The 25,074-nt window shown below is 36.4% G+C and overlaps 2 protein-coding genes across 2 annotated transcripts in view; one reads left to right on the top strand and one right to left on the bottom strand.

Moving 5' to 3' along the window:
• Window positions 1–3,834: 3,834 nt before the first annotated feature.
• LOC149483703 (uncharacterized) overlaps window positions 3,835–25,074 on the bottom strand; it is a 38,599-nt gene continuing 17,359 nt past the window's right edge. The window contains exons 5-9 of the mRNA XM_089701932.1: window positions 20,134–20,330; window positions 15,596–16,377; window positions 8,330–8,556; window positions 5,185–5,346; window positions 3,835–5,006 (exon numbers count right to left, since the gene is read on the bottom strand). Of these exons, the coding sequence (XP_089558058.1) occupies window positions 4,493–5,006; window positions 5,185–5,346; window positions 8,330–8,556; window positions 15,596–16,377; window positions 20,134–20,330 (1,882 nt within the window). The 3' untranslated portion in view covers window positions 3,835–4,492. The remainder of the gene's footprint in view (window positions 5,007–5,184; window positions 5,347–8,329; window positions 8,557–15,595; window positions 16,378–20,133; window positions 20,331–25,074) is intronic.
• LOC149483704 (uncharacterized) lies at window positions 21,063–23,430 on the top strand. Its single transcript, XM_089701968.1, has 2 exons — window positions 21,063–21,308; window positions 21,395–23,430. Exon 2 carries the CDS (start codon window positions 21,468–21,470, stop codon window positions 22,593–22,595), a length of 1,128 nt encoding a protein of 375 aa, XP_089558094.1. The 5' UTR covers window positions 21,063–21,308; window positions 21,395–21,467; the 3' UTR covers window positions 22,596–23,430.

Here is a 25,074-nt window from a genome sequence, read left to right as displayed (position 1 = left end):
AGAACTTTCATTCAATAAATGGCAGATGGCCTAACTGAACCATGGTTGCAGGAGCGGTACAATACACCAACTTTGAGGAAAAATATCAAAACATACATAAAAGATATTCTAAAAATCGATTATGTTTCTCCTAGTACGTCTCAAGGACAGACAAATAAACGCAAAATATGCGGATTTTGTGCATATTAAAAAGGGAGAATGACTAAATACTTATGCCACTCATGCAGAAAGGCGGCGAGCACACAATTCCTACATGTAATGACTGCAAAGATTGAAAAAAAACACCTTCTTATTTCTTATAATAATATTTAGATAACTAACTAGGCTATGTTGTTAATTATTTCACTAAAATATTACAAATAAATAAAATACATGCATTTTAATTTGTTCGTCTGTAAGTCGAATGTTTAGTGTCAAAGTTACACCGAAATATGTTTAGTGAGCTAGGGTTAAAGATCTTTAAGCCTATAGACACCCATACGGCGTCAAGACTGTTTTTATAACTACATACATGCTGTTTATTTCAAAATAAATCAGCCCTTCAATAAAAATGCAAAGAATTTTGGTAAACAAAAGGAAAACAAACACAAACTCATAAAATAATAACTCAGTTATAAGTAGTTCCTCGTCATCTCTGTTCCGTCTTCGAATATTAGCATTAAACAAACGGCATTCCGGAATGTTTTCCTTCAGCCGTGTGTCTCGTTACGGCTGGCACGGCGGCCAAGCGAATAGCAACTGTATTGCCGCGGGACAGAGGCGCGGACGTGCGCGGTGCGGGCGGCGCGCGGGCCCGCTGATTGCTAATACGCTGTGTCAACGCTCGCCGCCGGAGCGCCGCAGCTGCAGCGGGCGAACATTTCGGCACCTCGAGCCAATCACCCCGCTTATAACTGCTAACATTTAATATTGGTCGCACACAATTGCTAACTAGAATGAACGATATTCCATACTAAATCATGTTATTGTTCGATACGGATAACATTGGATATTTCATTAAGCAGCTGGAGTTGTTAAATTTTTAATAATCTATACATTTTATTTCGTTAATTCCCGAATATTAGGTATTTGGTACAAATGCTATTCACGATGCGTCATCCGACCTTTTGGAGTAGCGTTACGCGACAGAAGTAGTAATTCGTCATGATGGGTTGCTTTTCCATCAGCATTGCCTTAAGGGGCTGACAAGACCCAATTTTGTTACCAGTAACAGTGATTGCGCTCTCGTTTACTCCCATACAATTGGAATGTGTGCGAGAACGAGAGCGCAATCACTGTTACTGGGCGGGGCCAGATCGTAGTAGAAAATAATATTAAGAAAATATATGATTTAAGGAAAAGGGCTGGTCATATGAGAAATATGACTCGTTAGAGGTTCAGGTATGAATATGTTGACTTCGTGTTTTAAATTGCAGACCCGTGCGTCAAAAAAATAAAGACATAGAATCGTTAAATGATGATTTTAAGACCAATCTTTGCAATTAATTTCTATCGAGCCGATTTCGTCCAATTATGTATCAAGTCCGTCCACGGTCTTCGAAATATGATGAATATTAACATGTATGTTTTTTTTTGATGGGCTAGAATAAATATCTTTTCTTAAAAAACTATTCAAATAACTTCAATTTTAACAAAATTGGGTCTTGTCAGCCTCTTAACGTCCTATTATGTTTCTCTATTATCTCACGATTTAAACTTAGTTATAAATAATTAGCATGTAGTTTTTACGATACTATTTAAAAATTGAATTATACTTTATGTGATACTTTATTGCCCCGAGTCTGCTTAGTAATGGAGTTAGCATGCTTCTGCATGAATTGGGCCAGTCCACTCCGGGGAAAGTACACACCCACAGCAGATGAGCGGAAATATGTGAAAGTTACTTATCATACGATAAGTGGGGATCGTGCCCGTGCATCCTTCCTTTTCCTTACAATTCCCAGAACTATCTTCTATTCTCCTAATCAATCCTTTTTTTGTACGTCTTTATACTCTGAGTTGGCAATCGTGAGAAAGGTTTTTAGGGTTGCTTACCATCCGGTGATGCAACACTTCCTTTGCCACCAAACACAAAAAAAAGACTTGTTACATTTCTCTTCCGTGGGATATAGTTATGTATCTAATTATTTTTATTTCTTACATTCAACGTCGTTATCTATTGTAAAATTATATATAATATATTACCAATATAAAGTAGATATCAAAAATCTTATAGGATATCAAATAAAACCATAGTAACTTTCATAAATTCGATCTATTTTAATAATATATATATATATTAGCGATACACAACTTAAGTCAAAACGAGGGACGGGATAGATCATCGAAATCATCATATAATATACACAAACGTTTTGAATCGTTGATATACCCACATTTAACATACCACTTAAAGTCCCACTTAATACCTGAGCAACATGGTTTCCGTGGCGGGATGTCTACCTTAACTAATCTGGTCACTTACACTGATGATTTGTGTGATATTATCGATAGTGGCCAAGAAATAGATGCAATATATATGGATTTCAGTAAGGCGTTCGATAAGGTGGATCATTCGCTGCTGCTTAGAAAGTTGTCAAGGGTTGGTGTTCATGGTCTAATGTTAAAGTGGTTTGCAACTTACTTAGACAATAGAACGTCAAAAGTTACGGTTAATGGCTATGAATCGCAGCCATTTGTAGCTACTTCGGGTGTTCCTCAGGGCTCGCACTTGGGGCCTATTTTGTTTTTAATTTTTATTAACGATTTGTCCAATGAAATTAATTACTCAAAATTTATACTTTTCGCGGATGACCTTAAAATATTCAAAAATATAAATAATTCAGAGGATGCTAAATTTCTTCAAGACGATCTAAATAGAATTTCAGTATGGACAGTTTCTAACAAGCTACCGTTAAATATAAATAAATGCAAATTTATAAAATTTTCGAAAAAGTTACAGCCACACTCATCTTCGTATTCCTTAAATAATACCACCCTTGAGGAGATACCCCAGGTGCGAGACTTAGGAGTAACATTCGATAAAAAACTAGGTTTTATTCATCATATTAATAATATAGTTACGAAATCTCTAAAACTTCTTGGATTTATATGGAGGAATTGCAAAATGTTTAAAAGTGTTTTACCCTTAAAAATTGTATACTGTTCATTAGTAAGATCTCTCTTGGAATATTGTTCACCAGTCTGGAATCCATCTTATCGATGTCATATAAAGAGACTTGAGTCTGTCCAGAAAAAATTTCTTTATCTCCTTACTGTTCATCAACAAAAACTTAAATCTTTAAAATCATACGACCTCAGATTGAACTTTTTTAAAATGGAAAGTCTTAAACATCGGAGATGGATGGCAGATCAAATGTTGTTATACAAAATTGTTACTAATTCGTACATTTGTCCTAATCTTCTATCAAAAATTAATATAGCTGTTCCGAGGAGATACTCTAGGAAAACCAATGTATTTTTTGTCAAAAGATATAGAACCAATTTAGGCTTCAACAGTGTCATTGCTAGAGTTTGTCGGGAACATAATAGATTATTCAATAGTACAAAAGTTGACATCAACTTCCTTAGTTTGTTTGCATATAAAAACGTTTTACATAAAAATTATACTGATAAGAATAATGTTTTCTGATTAGAATTTACACTACGATTAGAAGCTATAATTTGATACAATTCAACTCAAAAACGCATGTTGTATTTGCCTGTAATTGGATCTACATCTTGCTATGCATGCCAATTATGTCACATACTCAAAATATATTATAAATATAAGATGTACATCTGTTGGCAAATCAAATAAATAAAATAAATAAATAAAATAAATAAATAAAACAATAACAACATAATATAACAAATATACGTCGCACGGCCGGCGAGCCTCACACTGACGAGTTCCAGTATAACACGCGGCACGCAACGTTACGCAGCAACACGCAAAGTTACGCAGCAACACGCAACGTTACGCAGCAACACGCAACGTTAAACAGTAACACGCAACGTTACGCAGCAACACGCAACGTTACGCAGCAACACGCAACGTTACGCAGCAACACGCAACGTTGCACGGCAACACGCATCGGCGAGTCCGCCGGCGACGAAACTCCATAGTCGCTACTGTGTACACCACTCTACCGAAGACGTACTTACAATAATATATTACATTATACAAGACTCGCTTAAATATAACTCACTGGCGCACTTTTATTAACTCTTTGAATCCTCTCATATCACAACACTAATGCTCGGCGGCACTTTTCCCACTGAGTCCAGAATAAGGATAGAAAGTAAAAGAAATATATTACGTACACTTAATTACTTCGTTTAAAGTTACGATCGTACCCTAAGGTGACATTTCGGCAGTGAATACTTTAAAATTGGCAACGTCGAGGGCGGGTACAGTCAACGTGTCGCGAGGCTAGGGGCGCGCTCCGTCGCGCGGTCACACGGTGGTCTCGCGGTCCACGTGGATGTACTCGACGGAGCGCTCGCGCCGTCAGGAGGACGCCGCCGACGAGGCGCGCGAGCCGTCGTACAGCAGCTCCTCCGTGAAGCGGCGGCCGGCCGCCAGCGCGCCCAGCAGGCGCTTGTCGCGGCGCGCGCGGCGCCGGCGCAGCGCGGCCGCCAGCAGCAGCGCCAGCAGCGCGGCCGCCGCCAGCGCGCCCGCCGCGCCCGCCGCCGCCGGCGCGCCCAGCGCGGCCAGCAGGCGCGCGCCGGCGCCGCACGCGCCGCGCTCGTCCGCGCCGCCCGGGCAGTCGGCCGCGCCGTCGCACCACAGCGCGCCCGCCATGCACGCGCCCAGCGCCGCGCACTCGCGCGCGCACAGCGACGAGTTGCCGCCGCCCGCGCGCCACACCTCCATCCACGCGAAGTGCGCGGCGCCGGGCTCGCGCGCGGCCCACGCCACCAGCAGCGCGGCGCTGCGCCCGGCGCCGCGCCGCCACCACTCCTCCGTGAACACGTGCACCGTGCGGCCGTCGTCGTCTCCCGGACATATCGCCTTCACCAGCCTACGGAACGCGGTTTATATTATGATACATTTTAATGCTTGTTAAGATTTTATTATAATCCATTTTCTTAATTGGTTGACACGTTATTTTTTGGCGGTCGGTGGTGCGGCAGGCAGGCTCGGCTTCGGGCGGCAGCTCCTCGCCCCGCGCGCGCATGGACACCAAGCGGGACACTCACCGAGAGGTGTGCGCGTCGTACACGAGCAGGCGGTTGGTGGTGCGGCAGGCGGGCTCGGCGCCGAGCGGCAGCTCCTCGCCCCACGCGCGCAGGAACACCGAGCGGTTGCCGCGCGCCTCCAGTAGGAACGGCGCGGGGCCACACTCCGACATGCGGTTTGAGCTGCACCGCATAATATTAAATTTACTATACTTGTTGGTTGGAATTTAGTGACCGCATCTCAAGAAAAAATAATTTTACTGTATATAAAAAAATGTAGGTAGCATTTCGCCTGTTCCCGTCCACTTAATGCAGTTGGAAAGTTTGAAGGAGAAAATAAAAATTTTCCAGTACAAATTTTAATTCAAAATGTATGTAACGTGTTCATTACATAGTCTTTTTTAAGATTTACTTTCAATTGTGTTCAAAATATCATGTGGCTTTTATTTATTTAGACAAACAACAGAAATAGGCGTTTTACCCAGTTCGCGTCCAAAAAATCCAGTTTGCGTCCACCCGTGGACCACTTCGCGTCCACAAGCTTAGAAAAGGAATTAAGATTGTATTGGGTGATATTTAATAAGATAAATGCAAATAAAATTAGATTTTAACAAATTCTTAATTCTTCTTTAACCGGCCAAATGCGAGTCGGACTCGCGGGTTCACTGAGGGTTCCATATTAACCTGTTTTTTTTTCATATGTTATGACCGTAAATGATTATTTTTTCAAAGTTTCCCTTATTTGTGCTATAAGACATTGTATCTTACCAAATTTCAAGAGTTTGTGTTCACGTAAAGCTCCCTGTATTTTTATTCTCTTCCGAATGTCGAAATTTGCGAAAATTTGCAGCATAAACGATGTTAGTGAACTTAGCAGATCATTTTTAGCAGATCAAAAAAAAATGTGAGTTCTTATCGCGTGCAGTTGAGTTCTACAGTTCCTGATACTTCTTAGAAATAGTTCTGGCGTTTTTACCTTAAAAAACGACATTTGATAAAACCCGACCTGGACCCGGCTTAACGTGATGCTAAGACGTAATGCTACGACGTGATGCTACGACGTGATGCTACGACGTGATGCTACGACGTGATGCTACGGCGTGATGCTACGCTGTGATGCTACGGCGTGATGCTACGGCGTGATGCTACGGCATGTGTTACGGCGTGATGCTACGGCGTGATGCTACGGTGTGATGCTACGGTGTGATGCTACGGCATGATGCTACGGCGTGATGCTACGGCATGATGCTACGGCATGATGCTACGGCGTGATGCCACGGCATGATGCTACGGCGTGATGCTACGGCGTGATGCTACGGCGTAATGCTACGGCGCGATTCTACGACATGATGCTACGGCATGATGCTACGGCATGAAGCTACGGCATGATGCTACGGCATGAAGCTACGGCGTGATGCTACGGCGTGATGCTACGGCATGGTGCTACGGCGTGATGAAATATGACATAAATAAATTTTCTAGTGTTTCATTTTACGCGAGTATTTCTAAAAAGTATTAGGAACTGTAGAACTCAACTGCACGCGATAAGAACTCACATTTTTTTTGATCTGCTAAAAATTATCTACTACGGGAAGTTGGCAGATCATTTTTTCAAATGTCGTTTTTTAAGGTAAAAACGCCAGAACTATTTATAAAAAGTATCAGGAACTGTAGAACTCAACTGCACGCGATAAGAACTCACATTTTTTTTTGATCTGCTAAAAATGATCTGCTACGGGAAGTTGGCAGATCATTTTTTCAAATGTCGTTTTTTAAGGTAAAAACGCCAGAACTATTTCTAAAAAGTATCAGGAACTGTAGAACTCAACTGCACGCGATAAGAACTCACATTTTTTTTTTGATCTGCTAAAAATGATCTGCTAAGTTCACTAACATGCATAAACGGTTGTATCTTTTGATTGCATTGGCTCCACAGCTTGAAGGGACCGTAGATTTGAGTATTCATATAGTATTCATATTATAGTCATTATAAATTTCAGCCATATACCTCCACGCATTCCTGAGAAAAAGGGTCTTGACAGACAGACGGATATCAAAGTGGTTCGATTCGGTAGTAGGTTCGGAATCCTAAAATCAACATTATTATTAGGAAACTGAAAATACCGAATTATATAAATAAAAATTAACAATAAACAAAGTTACGTTATGTACCCTATTTAACCTACCCATTTTTTAGTTTCTAATGAATTAAATTTATTTTTGTTTATATTTTCCAAATATTCCTCTTATTTTCTTATTGACTTTTTGACACTGATTCTCATATCATAAAAAAATTTGCTGAAATTTCACTGAAAATGTACAATCCATTATAAATTACATATTTTTACAAACAATTCATTGCTACGTAATGAAAAACAAGTGGACGCAATAATATGTTCTATTGTCATGCCCTGAAGGTATAGTTTGCATCGTCGCAATATGGAAGTATTACAAATTCGGTGAAGTAATTCGCGTCCATCTTATTTTAGCTGTTAATTGTACAAGAAATAAGCTAATTCATAATCCATACTATTCCATTTTTTGTTAGCAAAGTTACATATTCAAATATTCACATAAAACAATAAGATACTTACCGTCAAACGCACCGCTGCACACTATTTTTTTCTTAAAATCCCGTGCGTTTGTGCTTTCTCGTTGAATAGTCAAAATTAAATATTTTTTTTTTAATATGATAGGCTGTGTGCAGGCAATTTTTGTGTATGTGTGCATGTCTCTGATACATTGAGGCTTAGAGCATTAAATCACCAATGCTCTAAGCATTGAGGTATTGTCGAATATTTTACTTATTACAATTTTACTTAAAAATATAGATATTTTCGTAAATTTTCTAAGGGATATCCGCAAAATGGACGCGAATAGACATATGGACGCGAACAGGTGAAATGACCCCATTAAAAAGACACATTCCATCATTTTTAAAAAGAGAGAAATCTACATTCATAGATTTTCGAGATTCGAAAAGACTAAAATCTGTTAAAATCACCTTGTACTTATAAGTATATGTACAAGGTGTAATTTTAACTCCTTATAATAATTGAATTAATATATTGCATATTGCATAGATCGTTAGAGTCAATTATAAGGAGGAAATCATAAAATGAGGAAACGTAAAATAAAAGGAAAGGAGCAGCCCGGCTGACGGCACCTGTAGGGGTAGAGCAGGTGCACGTGCTGGCCGGGCGGCGGCAGGCGGCGGCGCGCGGCGCAGTCGGGCGGGCCCGCGCGGCGCCGCCACTCGCCGCGGAAGTGCACGTGGCGCTGGTCCTCCGCCGCGCTCAGCGCGCCCGCCACCAGCTCCAGCTCCAGCGCCGGCCCGCCCGACGCCGCGCTCCACGGCGCGCTGCTGTTGTCGCACAGGCACGCCACCGGCACCTGCACAGCCGTCACTCACCGTTGCGAACTTCCGATTGCGGGTTCTTGCAACTCAATTTAGAGCAGACAAATTTACAAACGCTTCCAAAGAACACAAAACCTCATACCGCAATAAGACATTGATATTCAATTTTAAGTAAGAAAAACCCGACATTGTCAGTAAAATAATGTAAATGCTGACAGCTCTAATTATTTTTTTTTTAATAGGTCCACCAAACTGGACTTAGCTCTACAAAAGTAGAAATGCTTATTCTATGATACATCACAAGTAATAGGTGCTAGACCTTCTAGAGGTGAACACAGCCTGCAATAATGTACGCGAATACATATTTACATTATTACCATATTAACATGATTTAGAAAAATAACATTATGGATGAATTTAAATACAGTATTTATACAATTTTGGAAACTAAATTTTTAAATGAATTTAAGGATGCGCTAAATATATCGACGTTATTACATATTTCGTTGTAAGCTGAACACATGCGGTGCAATGACGAGTGTTGAGCGTAGTTTGTACGACAAAAGGGAAGACTAAACGTTTTCATGTTAGTGGGACGGCTGAATGGCCTTGGTACATGTATGTTAATTTTTCCCAATAATTGAGAATTATCTATTTTACCATTTATAATTTTGTAAAGTAACACGATATAAGAAAGGGTCCGTCTGCTTTCAAGTGATTTCATTTTAAAGTGCGTAAGTCTAGAAGAATAAGACGTTAGGTTACGGCAAAGGTTGTGAGCGAAGGTTAGGTGGTACAGGAATTGTTTCTGTATCCGTTCCAACCGCTGTATGTGTACGGCATAAGTAGGATTCCACACAGGGCTACAGTATTCGAGGAGAGATCGTACGTAACAATTAAAAAGCAATACTGGTACTTCAGGGTCATTAAAGAATTTGGTCTGTCTAATGATGAAAGGCGTGCGGTCCTTGTTGCTACCGAGTCTATGTGCTCGCGAAAGTCGACTTTTGTATCCACCACTACACCGAGATCGCGAATGTTCGTGACTTCACCGATTGGAATGTTGTCAATAGAGTAAGTTACATGAAGTGGATTTCGTTTCCTTGTGAATTTCATATGATAACACTTAGATACATTAAGGTACATGTTATTTATTGCGCACCATAATGTAATGCTGTTGATATCGTTTTGTAATGCAAAAGTATCTTCATAGTTTTTGATTACCCTATACAATTTGAGATCGTCGGCGAACATTTGGTACTTAAACGTAATGTTGGCACCTAGGTCGTTTACGTATAGTAGAAAAAAGAGAGGACCGAGGTGAGAGCCTTGAGGTACACCTGAGGGTACTGGTCGAGCGACTGACTTGTAACCTCTGAGTATAACTAATTGGGACCTATTACGAAGATATGATTCGCACCATCTGAGCAAAGAGCCACAAATACCTGCGTGGAATAACTTTTGGACAAGAAGGATATGGTCGACCATGTCAAATGCCTTGGAGAAATCTGTATAGATAGCATGAATTTAATTTTGATTTTCGATTTCTTCATCGATATGTGTGTTGACAGGGGTCAAACAGTGGTTTAAGATGAAAGTAAAATCTGTTGTAAATTATAGATTCGAACAGTTTATCCATGGCTGACAGTATTGATATTTATAATTAGACTTTTGCAAAAAAATTGCCAATTTTAGTCGAAATGTATAGTTTTCTGACAAGAAATGAAAATCCTTATTATCCAAGTTTTCACCTTGGTGAGAAAAATCAACATTTTTAATGAAAATTAAAAAAAATCATGAAATGTTTTTCTTTTTTATTAAAGACCTTAAAATGAGCTATAATTCTTCCATTTACAAAATAACAAAATTCTCCATAGATTTTGAGATATTTGATGCAATACCAAATATCCCTAGACTTTGTTGATGTGTGTATTTTTTAGATGTGCTATTTACTAAATAGGTTTGAAGTCGGTGCCAAGCACTAAGCACTTAGTTAACTACTGTTAGGTAAAGTAAGTTTTACATTAGCTTGGCACAATACAATACAATTTTTTTTCCAAAAAATTGCTCCCGATTTGCTCTATCAATTACAAAAAAAAATATTATTTAATTTTTACAATAAATAACTGAAAAACATAGCAGTTGCATAGTAAACTACTGCGCTACTACTGTTTATGGGCAATATTTGTGTATCTGTCTCTATCTCTCTCTCATAAGTCATAGAAAGCAAGCCAGTTATTTTAGTAACTTCGTTCCATCCGGGTGTCACTTGACACCTCTCAAGGTTTTTTCTAAAAAGATAAATAATTTATTTACTCAACGGAAACAAAAAAAAAACTAAAAGGTAGGTGATAATACATAAAAATGTACCTCTCACAAAAGCTGTCCCTGCAAAATATCCATTATGGTTTACACACAACTTAATAAAACGACTAAAAGAGAAACATAAACTTAGGATGCGCTATAAAAAATATAGAAACCCCATGGACAAATTAACTTTAGACCTTTTAACCAAGCGCTGTGATAAATTATTACACGTATGTTACAATAATTATTGTCTTAAAATAGAAGAAAGTATCGCAAGTAATCAAAAAAGTATAGAAATAAACCAATTAATGGTCTCAAATAAACTTAAGTCTTTGGATAGAAATAAAGGGCCGGGACCTGATGAAATCCCTCCCAAATTTATAAAAGAATGTTATAAAATGCTCACTCCACCTTTAGTTACTATCTTTAATGAATCATTACGAACTGGTCTATTCCCTGACTATTGGAAAGAAGCAAAAATAGTTCCAATCTTTAAAGATAGTTTCAGATCAAATATCAAAAACTGCAGACCAATCTCAATCCTATCAATTTTTCCAAAAATATTTGAATCAATAGTTTATCCGTTCATTGGCAATCATTTCAAATCAATTATTTCTTGTTGTCAACATGGCTTTGTCTCTAATAGATCTACCTCTAGTAACGTAATCTCATTTGTACAAAATATTATAGGTTATGTTGACAATCGTGTTCAAGTTGACGTCATTTATACTGACTTTAGCAAAGCTTTCGATAAAGTCAATCACTAAAAAAATTTTTTTGCTAAAGCTAAATGAGAATAGAATCACTGGATCTTTGCTGAATTGGTTCAGGTCATATTTGAGTTCCCGTAAATCATACGTAGAATTGTAAATGGTTATCAATCTAAGTGTTTTGACGTAATGTCGGGTGTTCCCCAGGGATCACATTTGGGACCGCTTTTATTTCTAGTTTTTGTGAACGACATAATTAAACTGACATTACCTACATTTTCTAAAAAAAAAAACTGCTTCCAGAATACAGCTCCCTATCTTTACGCAAGACGATCTCAAACTAATGCGACCTGTTGATAGTACTTACGATCAATTTCTTATACAAAAAGACCTTAATAGACTATTTAATTGGTGCCAAGGGAATGGCATGTCTTTAAACTCAAACTCAAACATTCATTTATTCAATTAGACTACTATTTAGTAGCACTTTCGAATCGTCATTACATAAGTATTTTAACATTTACCACCGATTCGGAAAGCAGTATCTATGGAGAAGAATCGGCAAGAAACTCCATAGTTGCTCTTTTAAAATCATGTCAATATTACATAATATGTAACTTATATCTATCTACATAATATATCATAATATGCCAAAGAACTGTCCTGTAGTTTTTACGCGACAACCCTCCATGGGTTTTTATCGTCCATATATTCCTGAATACTGTAGTACGCTCTCTGAACTAGTACATTTTTATATAAGTTTTAAATTTAGAACTACTAAATTCTTTAATATTATGAGGAATTCTATTGTAAAAGCGTATACATAAATAATTACGCCATAAATGAATTTTTAACTTTAGCTAATCGGAAAAATGGCATTTCAATTCTATTTCTGTTCCTTGTGCCATAACAGTGTCTATCTCCTACTCTTGTGTGTAAGTCGGCGTTTTTGTGTACCTACATGCAAAATATTATTAAATATTCAGAAATGATATCACATTTCTTTTACACGAAATAAAAATCAGATACCAGTAACTTATGTAATTCATAATAAATCCTTGGCACAGGTCGATTTTATCCACACATTGACGCAATGTTAACTAAAGTCTCCAAATTAATAGGTTTTAACTTTTATTATACGTAATACAAAGCAATTTAAAAATTATAGAACTAAAATAATATTATATTTATGTTTATGTCGCAATATTGTAGAATATTGTTCTCATTAAGTATGGTCTCCTTTTTATGACGTGCACAGGAACAGAGTCGAACGGATTCAGAAAAGATTTTTGTCCCTACTTTCTTATCATCACAACCTACAGCTTTCTTCTTATTCCGAAAGATTAAAGTTTTTCAAATTATGCTCCCTAGATAAAGGACGTAAACTTTTAGATATGGCATTTTTGCATAAAATATTAAATGGTAAAGTTGATTGCCCAGAACTTCTTAACCATATAAAATATATATCTGTACCTTGTAGACAGAAACGTCCTAGCTCTTATAATATCGATTTTCTACCCTCGTGTAAAACAAATCCATACTAATATTATAAATGCGAAAGTAACTCTGTCTGTCTGTCTGTTACTCAATCACGCCTAATCTACTGAACCAATTTGCATGAAATTTGGTATGGAGATATTTTGATACCCGAGAAAGGACATAGGCTACCTTTTATTGCGAAATAATATGTAGGTACCACGCCCAACGACCGGGCGAGTTTATACGTTCGCTAGCTATGCAGATACTGAGCCATTCTGCGCACGCGTGGCCTGTGGAAAGAGAGCATAGCGTACGGGATGTGGGTGGGAATAGGTGGGTAGTTTACTTTAATCAGTCGTAAAAATTTCCAGTTTTAGGAAGATTAGAAAAATGATTTTAACAATAGTTAGGGAAATTTCGATTGACAGAAAAATTACGATAAGTTAGGAAAAATTACTATAAGTCAGGAAAATTTCCATAAGTCGGGAAAACTTCGATAAGCTGGAAAATTTCCATAAGAAAGGAAAATTTCTATACGGCAGGAAAATTTCTATACGCCAGGAAAATTTCTATACGCCATGAAAAATTCATAAGTCGGGAAAATTTCTATAAGCTGGAAAATTTCTATACATAAGGAAAATTTCTATAAGCCAGGAAAATTTGTAGAAGTCAGGAAAATGTTTATACGCCAGGAAAATTTACGCCATAAGTCGGGAAAATTTCGATAAGTCAGGAAAATTTCCATACGTCGGGAAAATTTCTAGAAGCGGGAAAATTTCAAAAAAAAAGGAAAATTTCTATAAGTCAGGAAAATTTTTATAAGCCAGGAAAATTTCTATAAGCCAGGAAAATTTCTATAAGCTAGGAAAATTTGTATTGATAAGGAAAATTTGTATAAGTCAGGAAAATGTTTATAAGCCAGGAAAATTTCTATACGTCCGGAAAATTTATATACGTCAGAGAAATTTCTATACGACAGGAAAAATCCATAAGTCGGGAAAATTACGATAAGTCAGGAAAAATTTCTATAAGTCAGGAAAATTTTCATGCATCGGGAAAATTTCTATAAGCTGGAAAATTTCTATAAACAAGGAAAATTTCTTTACGTCAGGAAAAATTCTATAAGCCAGGAAAATTTCTATACGTAAGGAAAATTTCTCTTGGTCGCAAAAATTTCTATAAGTCAGCAAAAATCCATAAGTTCCGTACACTTAGATTGGTTGCAAATTTAATACATACAGATCATGTTATACAACAGTCTCGTTCGTAGCATTCTTGAATACTGTTCGGTTGTCTGGAGACCACATTACGCGACTCACATTTTAAGACTAGAACGTATACAGAAGAAATTCTTATGGCACCTGAGTTTCTCTTGCAGGTTATCTCGCAAAAGGCTCACCTCTTACCAAAGGCGTTTGTCGCATTTTCACATTTTATCTCTAGAAAACCGTTTTATATTTTCAGACATTATTTTTGTCACCAAAATTTTCCAGAATAAAATTGATTGTCCTCAACTCTTAAATAAATTTAATCTCAGAGTTCCTACTAGGTACCCGCGTAATAAAATTACACCTTTGGTTCCTCCTCTGCGTAGGACCGTATTTGGCCGAAATTCGCCCATTTGTAGATTAAGTAAGCTGGTCAACGAGCATGCCAATTTTATTGATATTTTTCACGACAATTGTAATAAGATCCGCAAGTATATAAAGGAATTATCTTAATTTTGTTTATTTTTTTTTTTGCTTTGTGTACCACATAGTGACTTGACTCAAAAGTCATGTTGTGTTATCCTGTAAATGTTTGTCATAATTGTAATATTTTTTTTTATATTATGTACCCTAGCTATAAGTATTGTTGTGACTATTGTTGGATGACCTAAATAAATAAAAATAAAAAAAAATACATAATATGGAATATTTTCCACGATCATACAGCAAAAAAAAATATTATTTAATTGCAATTTTAACATTGTTCCGGACTGCGGACAAGGTTGCAAAATGAGATTTATTGTCGTCCCAATGTACCATTCACTTGACCGTTGTTTGAAAACTTTTGGAATTATTGTGAATTGATTGTCTTGACTGACTGGAGTAATTGCTCTAAACCGTTGTTTGGCGATTGTGAAGGTAATATTATTATTTATTTAATTAAGTATTTAGCACACAATATATAGAAGGTAACTTGGATTAACACATAGGGTAGGTTTTATCCCGGAAATCCCACGGGAACGGGAACTATGCGGGATTTCCTTTGAAAACGCGGGCGAAGCCGCGGGCGGAAATCTAGTACAAAATATAATTCACCTATTACAAGAACTTTAAGATATAACGCGTTGATAAATTTAGTAGATATTGATATTTTTTTCTGATAAAGGGCCTGTAATGAAGAACAAGATTATAAAGTTTTTTTTGTCCTAATTAAATTCTTTAATATTAGTTATCATTTTGTATTAATTTCATTAAATTGTATTAAATTTATGTTAACGCTTGTGTGTAAGCTGTGGTCACTTGTGATCCTTAAATAAAGAAAATAAAAATAAAATAACTTATACGTAACAGGACTTTACGAATCTACTCACCCGGTATCCCGGCCAAGGCGACTCGTAAATTCGTAGATGTGGGAGATAGGAAGGAACTTCATCGTCGACGTCGTCAAATTCGAGCGGCAAATCGCCGGGACGCGCCTCGAGCGCGTCGCCCGGCTCCGGCGAGCACGCGGGGCGGCCCGTCACCGCGTCCACGCGCGTCACGCAGCGCGGCTCGCGCCCGAACGCCGCCGCCAGCACGCTCAGCTCCAGCGGCGCGCCGCCCGCCTGCAGCCGGTACACGCAGCGCAGCCGCCGCGCGCCGCCGCGCCCGAACCACAGCGCGTTGCGCGGCGACGCGAACGCGCCCGGCACCGTCAGCCGGCGCGCGCACTCGGCCGGCTCCGTGCGCACGCGCGTCTCCGCGATCGGCAGCGCCGCGCCCTCGAGCCTCGCGTCCACGAACTCGTAATGCAGCGAGAAGGCCAAGGGGTGCGTCGCCGTTCCGGGCAGAGTGGTGGCCGAGATGGAGAGGAGCGAGGCGGCGGACACGTAGCCGTCGGGCGGCGCGCAGGGGCGCGGCAGGCGCGTGGCGTTGGCGAGCGCGGCGCGCGCGCACAGCGCGGGCGCGGCGTCGCAGTAGCGGCCCAGCAGCGCGCCCGCCTCGCCCGCGCCGCCGCCGTCCCACACGCGCAGCTCCACGGCGCACGCGCCCGCCTGTGCCAGCGCGCGCGCCGTCATCGCGCTCTCCTCGTCGCGTTCCCCGCTCTCGACTCTTCTGTTTTCTACCAACGAGTACTGCGTGAAACTCGAGAAGTATATCCACACGAGATCTCCTGCGAACGACGTTATGTTTATTACAAAATTGTAAAAATAAAATATATCTTATAATAACACATCAACGAAGTCTAGGGATATTTTGTATTGTAAAAATATCTAAAAATGTATCATTGAGATATACATATGGAGACGACACCGCCTACATCACTTATGTTCCGCTCAACATATTACGCCATATGGCGTAACTGTACGCTCATTTTTTATTTGTTTTAAAGTGAAACGCATCAAATATGCCTTCGTGTGTGTTACGATATTGCACAAATAATACAAATAATACGGAAAAGTGCAAAGGAATAACTTTCATCGGTAAGTACCTAACTAGATAATAATTTTTAAAACTTAGTTGGAGCAAAAAAATGGCGCACAGATTTTGTTCGTGGTGTCTCCTCCATACGTAGTAATATTATCTCAATGGAATGTATGAATAATTTTGTGATATTGAAATGGAAGAATTATACATAGATTTCCCGCCCTCCGGATCGACAACTTTACGAACACTTCCAAAGAACACAAGTCCTCATACCGCAGTTAGACATTTGTTTTCAATTTTAAACAATAACAACAGATATTGTTGATAAATTAAGGGGAGGCTCCCTAAATTTTATGTGAATTTGCATTAATATTCTGAAACAGTCACACATACAATCAAAATGGAACTTTAGTATATGATTTATTGGGTCTTTTTCTTTTCATGTACAAGACAGTTACGTAATTATTGTAACATTTTCGCTCGATTCATTTTTTATTCAAAAATTATGCCTATTTTAAGGATTATTACATTTTTTTAAGATTTACTTGGACTTTATGTCTAAAATAAATGTTAACAGTAAGAAAATATAGTTTACTATCCAATCCCAAGATATTTTTTCTCTAGATCAATTATTAATTTAGTTATAAACGAAATAGACCAGTGCCAATCCCTTACAAAATGATAAAATCCTAAAAAAAATCACAGTAGGACGAAACCCGTTAGAAAAGCAGGGGAATATGATAAAAATTAAAGGAAAAATAAATTACAGTCAATCCGAGTTCGGGAAGTGGGAGGGGGGGAGCTTTTTCTATACTAATATTATAAAGAGGAAAGGTTTGTATGTATGTATGTATGGTTTTCACGCATAAACTACTGGACCGATTTTGATGAAATTTGGCACAGACAATCTTTATACCCTGAGAAAGAACATTTTTTTATTGCGAAATATGTACCACGGGCGAAACCGCGCGGACCGTTAGTAGTAAATATATATAATACATTTCAGTAAATATTTATACTTTTCTACTTGTTTACTAACAAGAAATAAAGATCCTTGGGGAAAAATGAAATGAATGAAAATAACTATATGAAATGTTTTTATTTTGTTCTATCAGCTTCGCCTGCGTGGAAAAGATAAATTTTCATGGTTCTACTTCCATTCCTTATTTTATCCCCTTGGGGGTAGAATTGATCAAATTTTTTTCCAAGCGGATGCCTACGTCCTAAAATCTACCTGCATGCCAAAGGAGAATGGCGAAACTGGGCCTAACTGTTACAGAAATCATAATACATATATATTTAAAATTCATTTTCTATCTACATTGTCTAGCTAATAAAAGTGTAACAGTAAAACAGTCAGGTAATAGAAATATTGGACCCAACACATACTATTCAACACACATTTTAACTTACCAAAACAACAATCACTAGGTAGGTACATTTCTTATATCTTTATAAATGGATGAATCAGGATTCGCTTTCATAATATGACTAACCAATTCAAATAATATCTTTAGAGTAAAAATAGACGATAAGGGCAATTTTAAATATAACGTTACTAAAACTTCACTCAAAAGTCAAACAACAAACATAACAAATCACTCATCACTGACAAAATTATGATTAATAAATTATGAAATGTTAATTTTAATAATTATTTGTAAAATATTGACTTCTGATTCTATGGGAAAACAAATCTTTGAAAAAAAAGATAATTCGTTCAGAGATGTCAGTGTTGTCAGGAGTAAAATAGTCAAATATATAGATTAATACGAATGAATGTTTATTTTTCATTTTTAGTTTTATTGAATTCAAATGTTATAAAAATCAGAAGCAAAACTTAACTTTTTTTACACACATCTTAATTAATTTAGGTCATTCTATAAAATAAAAACATATTTTACTTAATCAATAATAATTATAACATTTTTATTTAGGTAGCTGGCCATTAATAAATTTCAAATTATTAATCATAATTTTGTCAGTGATGAGTGATTTGTTATGTTTGTTGTTTGACTTTTGAGTGAAGTTTTAGTAACGTTATATTTAAAATTGCCCTTATCGTCTATTTTTACTCTAAAGATATTATTTGAATTGGTTAGTCATATTATGAAAGCGAATCCTGATTCATCCATTTATAAAGATATAAGAAATGTACCTACCTAGTGATTGTTGTTTTGGTAAGTTAAAATGTGTGTTGAATAGTATGTGTTGGGTCCAATATTTCTATTACCTGACTGTTTTACTGTTACACTTTTATTAGCTAGACAATGTAGATAGAAAATAAACTTACCTGGACGTATAAAAAGGCAATGCTATTCATTTAACTCAAGCAAACTAACTTTTATTTTTGTTACTTTACACCCCAATATCTCTGCTATACCATAGAACAGATCTATAATTATTATATTCATAGAATCTGTATATTTTTATCTATTTAATGCCTCATAAATCATCAGTGTAACGATCAGGCCCAGAGTCCTATGGGAGTTTGCCATTCTCCTTTCAGCCCGATCCGCCCAGTGGTTTGGGCTGTGCGATGATAGATCACTATGTCAGTCAGAAATTCACCTTTGAGTTAAATATATTTAGATTAAAGACCTTAAAATGATCGTCCATTTACAATATCCTAAAATTCTTTTTTTTAATAGGTCCACCAAACTGGACATAGCACTACAAAAATAGAAATGGTTATTCTATGATACATCACAAGTAATAGGTGCTAGACCTTCTAGAGGTGAACACAGCCTGCAATAATGTACGCGAATACATATTTACATTATTACCATATTAACATAATTTAGAATAAAAATAACTAAGTTAAAAAAAAAACCGACTTCAAAAACGAAAAAGTAAAAAATAAAAAAGATTTCATATTATTAATTACTACAAAGTCGACTTTTGTGTCCACCACAACACCCAGATCGCGAATGTTCGTGACTTCACCGATTGGAATGTTATCAATAGAGTAAGTTACATGAAGTGGATTTCGTTTCCTTGTGAATTTCATATGATAACACTTAGATACATTAAGGAACATGTTATTTTATGCGCACCATAATGTAATGCAGTTGATATCGTTTTGTGATGCTATAGTTTCTTCATAGTTTTTGATTACCCTATACAATTTGAGATCGTCGGCGAACATTTGGTACTTAGACGTTATGTTGGCACCTAGGTCGTTTACGTATAGTAGAAAAAATAGGGGACCGAGGTTCACCTGAGGGTACTGGTCGAGCGACTGACTTGTAACCTCGGAGTATAACTAATTGGGACCTATTACGAAGATACGATTCGCACTATCTGAGCAAAGAGCCACAAATGCCTGCGTGGTACAACTTTTGGACAAGAAGGCTATGATCGACCATGTCAAATGCCTTGGAAAAATCTGTATAGATAGCATGAATTTCATTTTGATTTTCGAGCTCTTCATTGATATCGCTTAATCTTTAGGTATAGACTTTGTCGATGTGTGTATGACGCTCCAATATAACGGCGTTACCGGGTCGGCCGTGGAAGGTCCAGGAGCAGGTGGTGTTGGGCGGCAGCGTGTGCGTGGGCGCGTGCAGGCGGCCCCGGCGGCCGCGCGCGCCGCTCGCGCCCCCCGCCCCGCCCGCACCGCCCGCGCCCGCGCCCGCTGCGCCCAGCTCTTCGTCCGAAGACGACGCCTTCACGTGGAACTCGCAGCGCCGCGCCTCCCTGCGCAACCAATATAACATTTCTTGTGTGTCGGCACGATGTAAGAACACAGAAGAAGTAATCCTCTAATAAGTGGGGCCGCGAAATATTATGTCATAAAATCAACCTAAGTATAAAAAAATATTTTTACAGATGTCACCTGAAAATACCATAAGTAATTCAATGTTGTATACGTAGTATATTATTATTAGTCTGTGATTCAATGTATATGTTACAGTCAAAATCTTGAACCAGTCAATATCCTTATTGACGGTTATTGTATATATATTATATATAGTATATTATAATATAGTTATATTATATATATATATATATATATATATATATATATATATATATATATATATATATATATATATATATATATATATTCGACCCAGTAGGTTAGGTTAGGTTTGAACTGCGACCCTCACGACGCGCCAGAACCGACTCGCTATTGTTTTACTTGCCCATTACAGAAAGATTTAACTGTTAAAATCTATACAAACCTATATTGACTGAATGGCTGCTCTTTAAATCAGTTAATAAGGTTATTGACTAAGGGCGTCGGTTAATATCCTTATTAACTGATTTTATCAGATAAAATCAGTCAATAAGGATATTAACCGACGCCCTTAGATAAAATCAGTTAATAAGGATATTAACCGACGCCCTTAGTCAATATGCTTAATAACCGTCAATAAGGATATTGACTGGTTCAGGGTTTTGACTGTAGCATATATATCTTCTTATATATGTAAAATGAAATGAAGCTCTTTCCCTACTTCATTGCATTTTGAATAACATTGTCTTTTACATTTATTAATTTTAAAGTATTTAATCTGTGGTGACAGCTCTGCTCGTTATGGTTCATTCCTTAAAATTTATACTCTCTGGTTTTTTAAAGTGATTAAGCAACGTGGTTTATTTTATAAAGAAATATTTAAGAGCAAACATTATTTGAAGCAATAGCTTTTAATGTTGTTTCTCTTGTTACAGGTTAGTAATTAAGTATAACTTGTATTAAATGTTTAATTGTAAAATAATTGTGTTTTGTGAAAATAAAAATAAATCTCTTGTTACAGAGCAACAACTTTGGTTTTTTGTTTCTATAATTCACCATTACAAAACAACATTAACAAAGCTAATATTTAAACAATGGAGAAATTAAAATTCGAATTTACCGTAAAACAAAGCGAGGATCCAAAAACAAATGTAATATGCATAACCTCAATTATGGACGCTGATAACCACACTTTCCTCATTCCGGAACAATTTCAACCGGTGAGATTACACGACGTGGTAATAAAAACCCAACATTTTCAAAAATTAAAAGCCACGCTGCAAAGAAGGCACGAAAAAAGACACGTATGGATTGCACTAACACCCGAGTTACATGATGCTTATATGGACGAAGATGGAAACATGCAATTTAAAGGGTATTTTCTGGAAGAAAAAGCACAACAGCAGGTATTTACGAATGAACCTTCAACAGAAGTTCTTACAAGAATTTTGGAAAATTTCTCGGAATTGAAGAAAGATTCTAAACAGTTTAATTTGAAATCAATGTCTGAAAAGTTTGTAATAGAAAAATTCACAAAAAGAACATCAAGTGTAACACAGTGGATGGACATCTTTGAAGCTGAGTGTACTCGTATAGGCATCGATGAAGATATTCAGAAGATTCAAGTGTTTAGGTTATTTTTGGACGACTCATGTCAAGATTGGTATAATTCTATGCTTATAAAATATACAATAAGTTCAAAATGGTATATTTGGAAAAAAAACTTTTGTGAAACTTATGCGACCAAGGGCTGGACACCAATAAGGTATGCTTTTTTGTTTAAATATAGGCAGGGCTCATTGTTAGAATATGCTCTAAAGAAGGAAAGACTTTTATTAGAGATAAACAAATTAATAGATAAACCTACTTTAATTGATTTAATTGTAATTGGGTTACCTAATTTTATTGCTGATAAAATTGATAGAAATCAATTGAAAGAGACTGAGGATTTGTTTAATAGTATTCGGGGCTTAGAACATTTAATAAATAAGAAAATTTTAGATAAAAAGGGAGTCGACCCGAAAAAAATTAAAGAAGATAATTTAAAAGACCGACCATGTCGGATCTGTGAGAAAGAAAAGAAAGCTACTCGTTATCATTCTGAATCGGTATGTTGGTACAAAAATAAAGACGGTGATCGCTCAAAAAAAGAACTTATTAGAAGTGTTAACAATTCTGAATTAGAATTAAGTCTAAATGAAATAGATCCAAAAAACTGTTAATTCCACCATTAATCAAAATTAAGTTAATAATAAATGATTCTGTGGAAACATTAGGGGTTTATGATTCAGGTTCAAATGTAAGTTTAATTAATTCAAGATTATTAGCAAAAAAAAATAACCCCAACAACCACAGCAGTTGTCAGGCAAATTTAAGGACGATTAATGGTGTAAAAAAGTCAACAGGAATAGTAACATTAAAAATTAAAATATTTGAAATGGAAAAAAATATACCTGTTTTTGTCATAGATGAACAAAATTTTGAATATGATTTTTTGATTGGATTGGATTGCATTAAATCTTTTCAACTGATTCAAAATGAAAATTTAGAGATTACACAAAAATCAATTGACAAGATAAGTCAAATAAACAAGAATGTTTCTGACTCAACAGGGGATAAGATTCAAAACAAACAATATTTCATGGATGTAAACAAGGATAGGGAAGTAACAAATAATTTTTTTATGAATGATAAATATAAAGTAAACTTTAATGAACACATAGAAGTCAAAAACTTTAATATCTCAGTGAATCACTTGAACATTCAGCAACGGTCAGAAATAGATGATTTAATTAGCAAATATAAAACACTATTTGCAAAAGATAAATATGATGTAGGTTCAGTGCAGGGCTATGAAGCACATATAGATTTACTAGTCGACACATATTGTAGCAAGAGGCCATATAGGTGCAATTTTGAGGATAAAAAAGAAATAGAAAAACAAGTTTCAAAATTGTTAGAGAAAAACCTAATTGAAGAATCTTATAGTCCTTTTGCGGCCCCTGTAACATTAGCCTACAAAAAAGAAGAAGGCCGAAAGTCTAGATTATGTATAGATTTCAGGGATCTCAATAAAATAGTGGTTCCTCAGTCTCAACCATTTCCGCTTATAGAGGATTTAATGGTTAAAACAAGAAATTGTAAATTTTTCTCTACATTAGATATAAATTCTGCATTCTGGTCTATTCCTTTAAAAGTGGAAGACAGGAAAAAAACAGCGTTTGTTACTCAGGAAAATCACTTTCAATGGACCTGTCTACCATTTGGTTTAAAAACTTCTCCTGCAATTTTCCAAAGAATACTAACTAGCATTATTAGAAAACATCAACTATCCAATTTTACAGTAAATTTTATTGATGACATTTTAGTTTTTTCACAGACATTCGCTGAACACATTAAACATTTATCATTATTATTAGAAGCTATTTCAAAGGAGGGCTTTAGATTAAAATTCTCTAAATGTACTTTTGCTCAGGATTCTGTGAAGTATCTAGGTCACATAATAAGGAATAACACAGTTTCTCCACTCAAGGACAATTTAATAGCTATAAAAGATTTTCCGATTCCAAAAACGAAGAAAAACATTCGACAGTTTTTAGGAAAAATAAATTTCTATGGTAAATATATACCAAATATATCTATCATGCTAGATCCAATCCATAATTTATTAAGGAAAGATCAAAAATTTTATTGGACAGAAAAATGTCAAGAAACTTTTGATACCATAAAAAAATTGCTTTGCATGAAACCTATTTTAGAAATATTTGATCCAAATTTACCCATACATATTTATACAGATGCAAGCATACAAGGTATAGGGGCTATTTTGAAACAACTCCAAGAAAATGGAGAAGAAAAGCCATGCGCCTATTTTTCGAGAAAATTAAATGAAAGTCAAAAACGGAAAAAAGCTATTTATCTTGAATGTTTAGCGATTAAAGAAGCCGTAAAATACTGGCAACATTGGCTCATAGGAAAAAAATTTAAAGTGTTTACAGATCATAAACCGTTAGAAAAAATGAATATAAAGGCAAGAACGGATGAAGAACTTGGAGATCTTACATATTACTTATCACAATTTAACTTTGAAATTATATACTCACCGGGAAAGAATAATTTAGAAGCAGACAGTTTAAGCAGAAACCCTGTATTAGAACCACATATAAATCAGGATGAAATTTTGAAAACAGTAAATTTTATTAATATAGAAGACATCAAGAATGATCAAGAGAACAATGAAAGTATAAGACTATATAAAAATAAACTTATATTAAAAGATAAAATATATTTAAAAAAAATAGGAAAAAAAGAGAAAATTATACTCACCGAAGAATTTAGTAAAAAATTAATAAAAAACATACACCATACATATTGTCATATAGGAAGAACACAAACAGAAAATAAAATCAAACCATATTATACAGCAAAAAATTTAATACATAATATTAAACAAATATGTGATAATTGTGAAATATGCATTAAAAATAAATCCAGAACTAAATTTAAATATGGACTAATGTCTCATCTGGGTCCCGCTTCGTATCCCTTTGAAATAGTCTCAATAGATACCATTGGTGGATTTGGGGGCTCTCGCTCTACTAAGACCTATTTACATCTTTTAATTGACCATTTCACTAGGTATGCTTACATATTGACATCAAAAACTCAAAGCGGAAATGATTTTATAAAACTTGTAAAAAA

Source organism: Colias philodice, chromosome 12 (genome assembly GCF_061535455.1).
Source record: "Colias philodice isolate Cphi_HAF_F1 chromosome 12, ilColPhil1 Martin Lab GWU primary, whole genome shotgun sequence".
Classification (NCBI taxonomy): Eukaryota; Metazoa; Arthropoda; class Insecta; order Lepidoptera; family Pieridae; genus Colias; species Colias philodice.
Note: the sequence above shows the minus strand (reverse complement) of the source record. Positions and strands in the feature narration are given on the sequence as shown.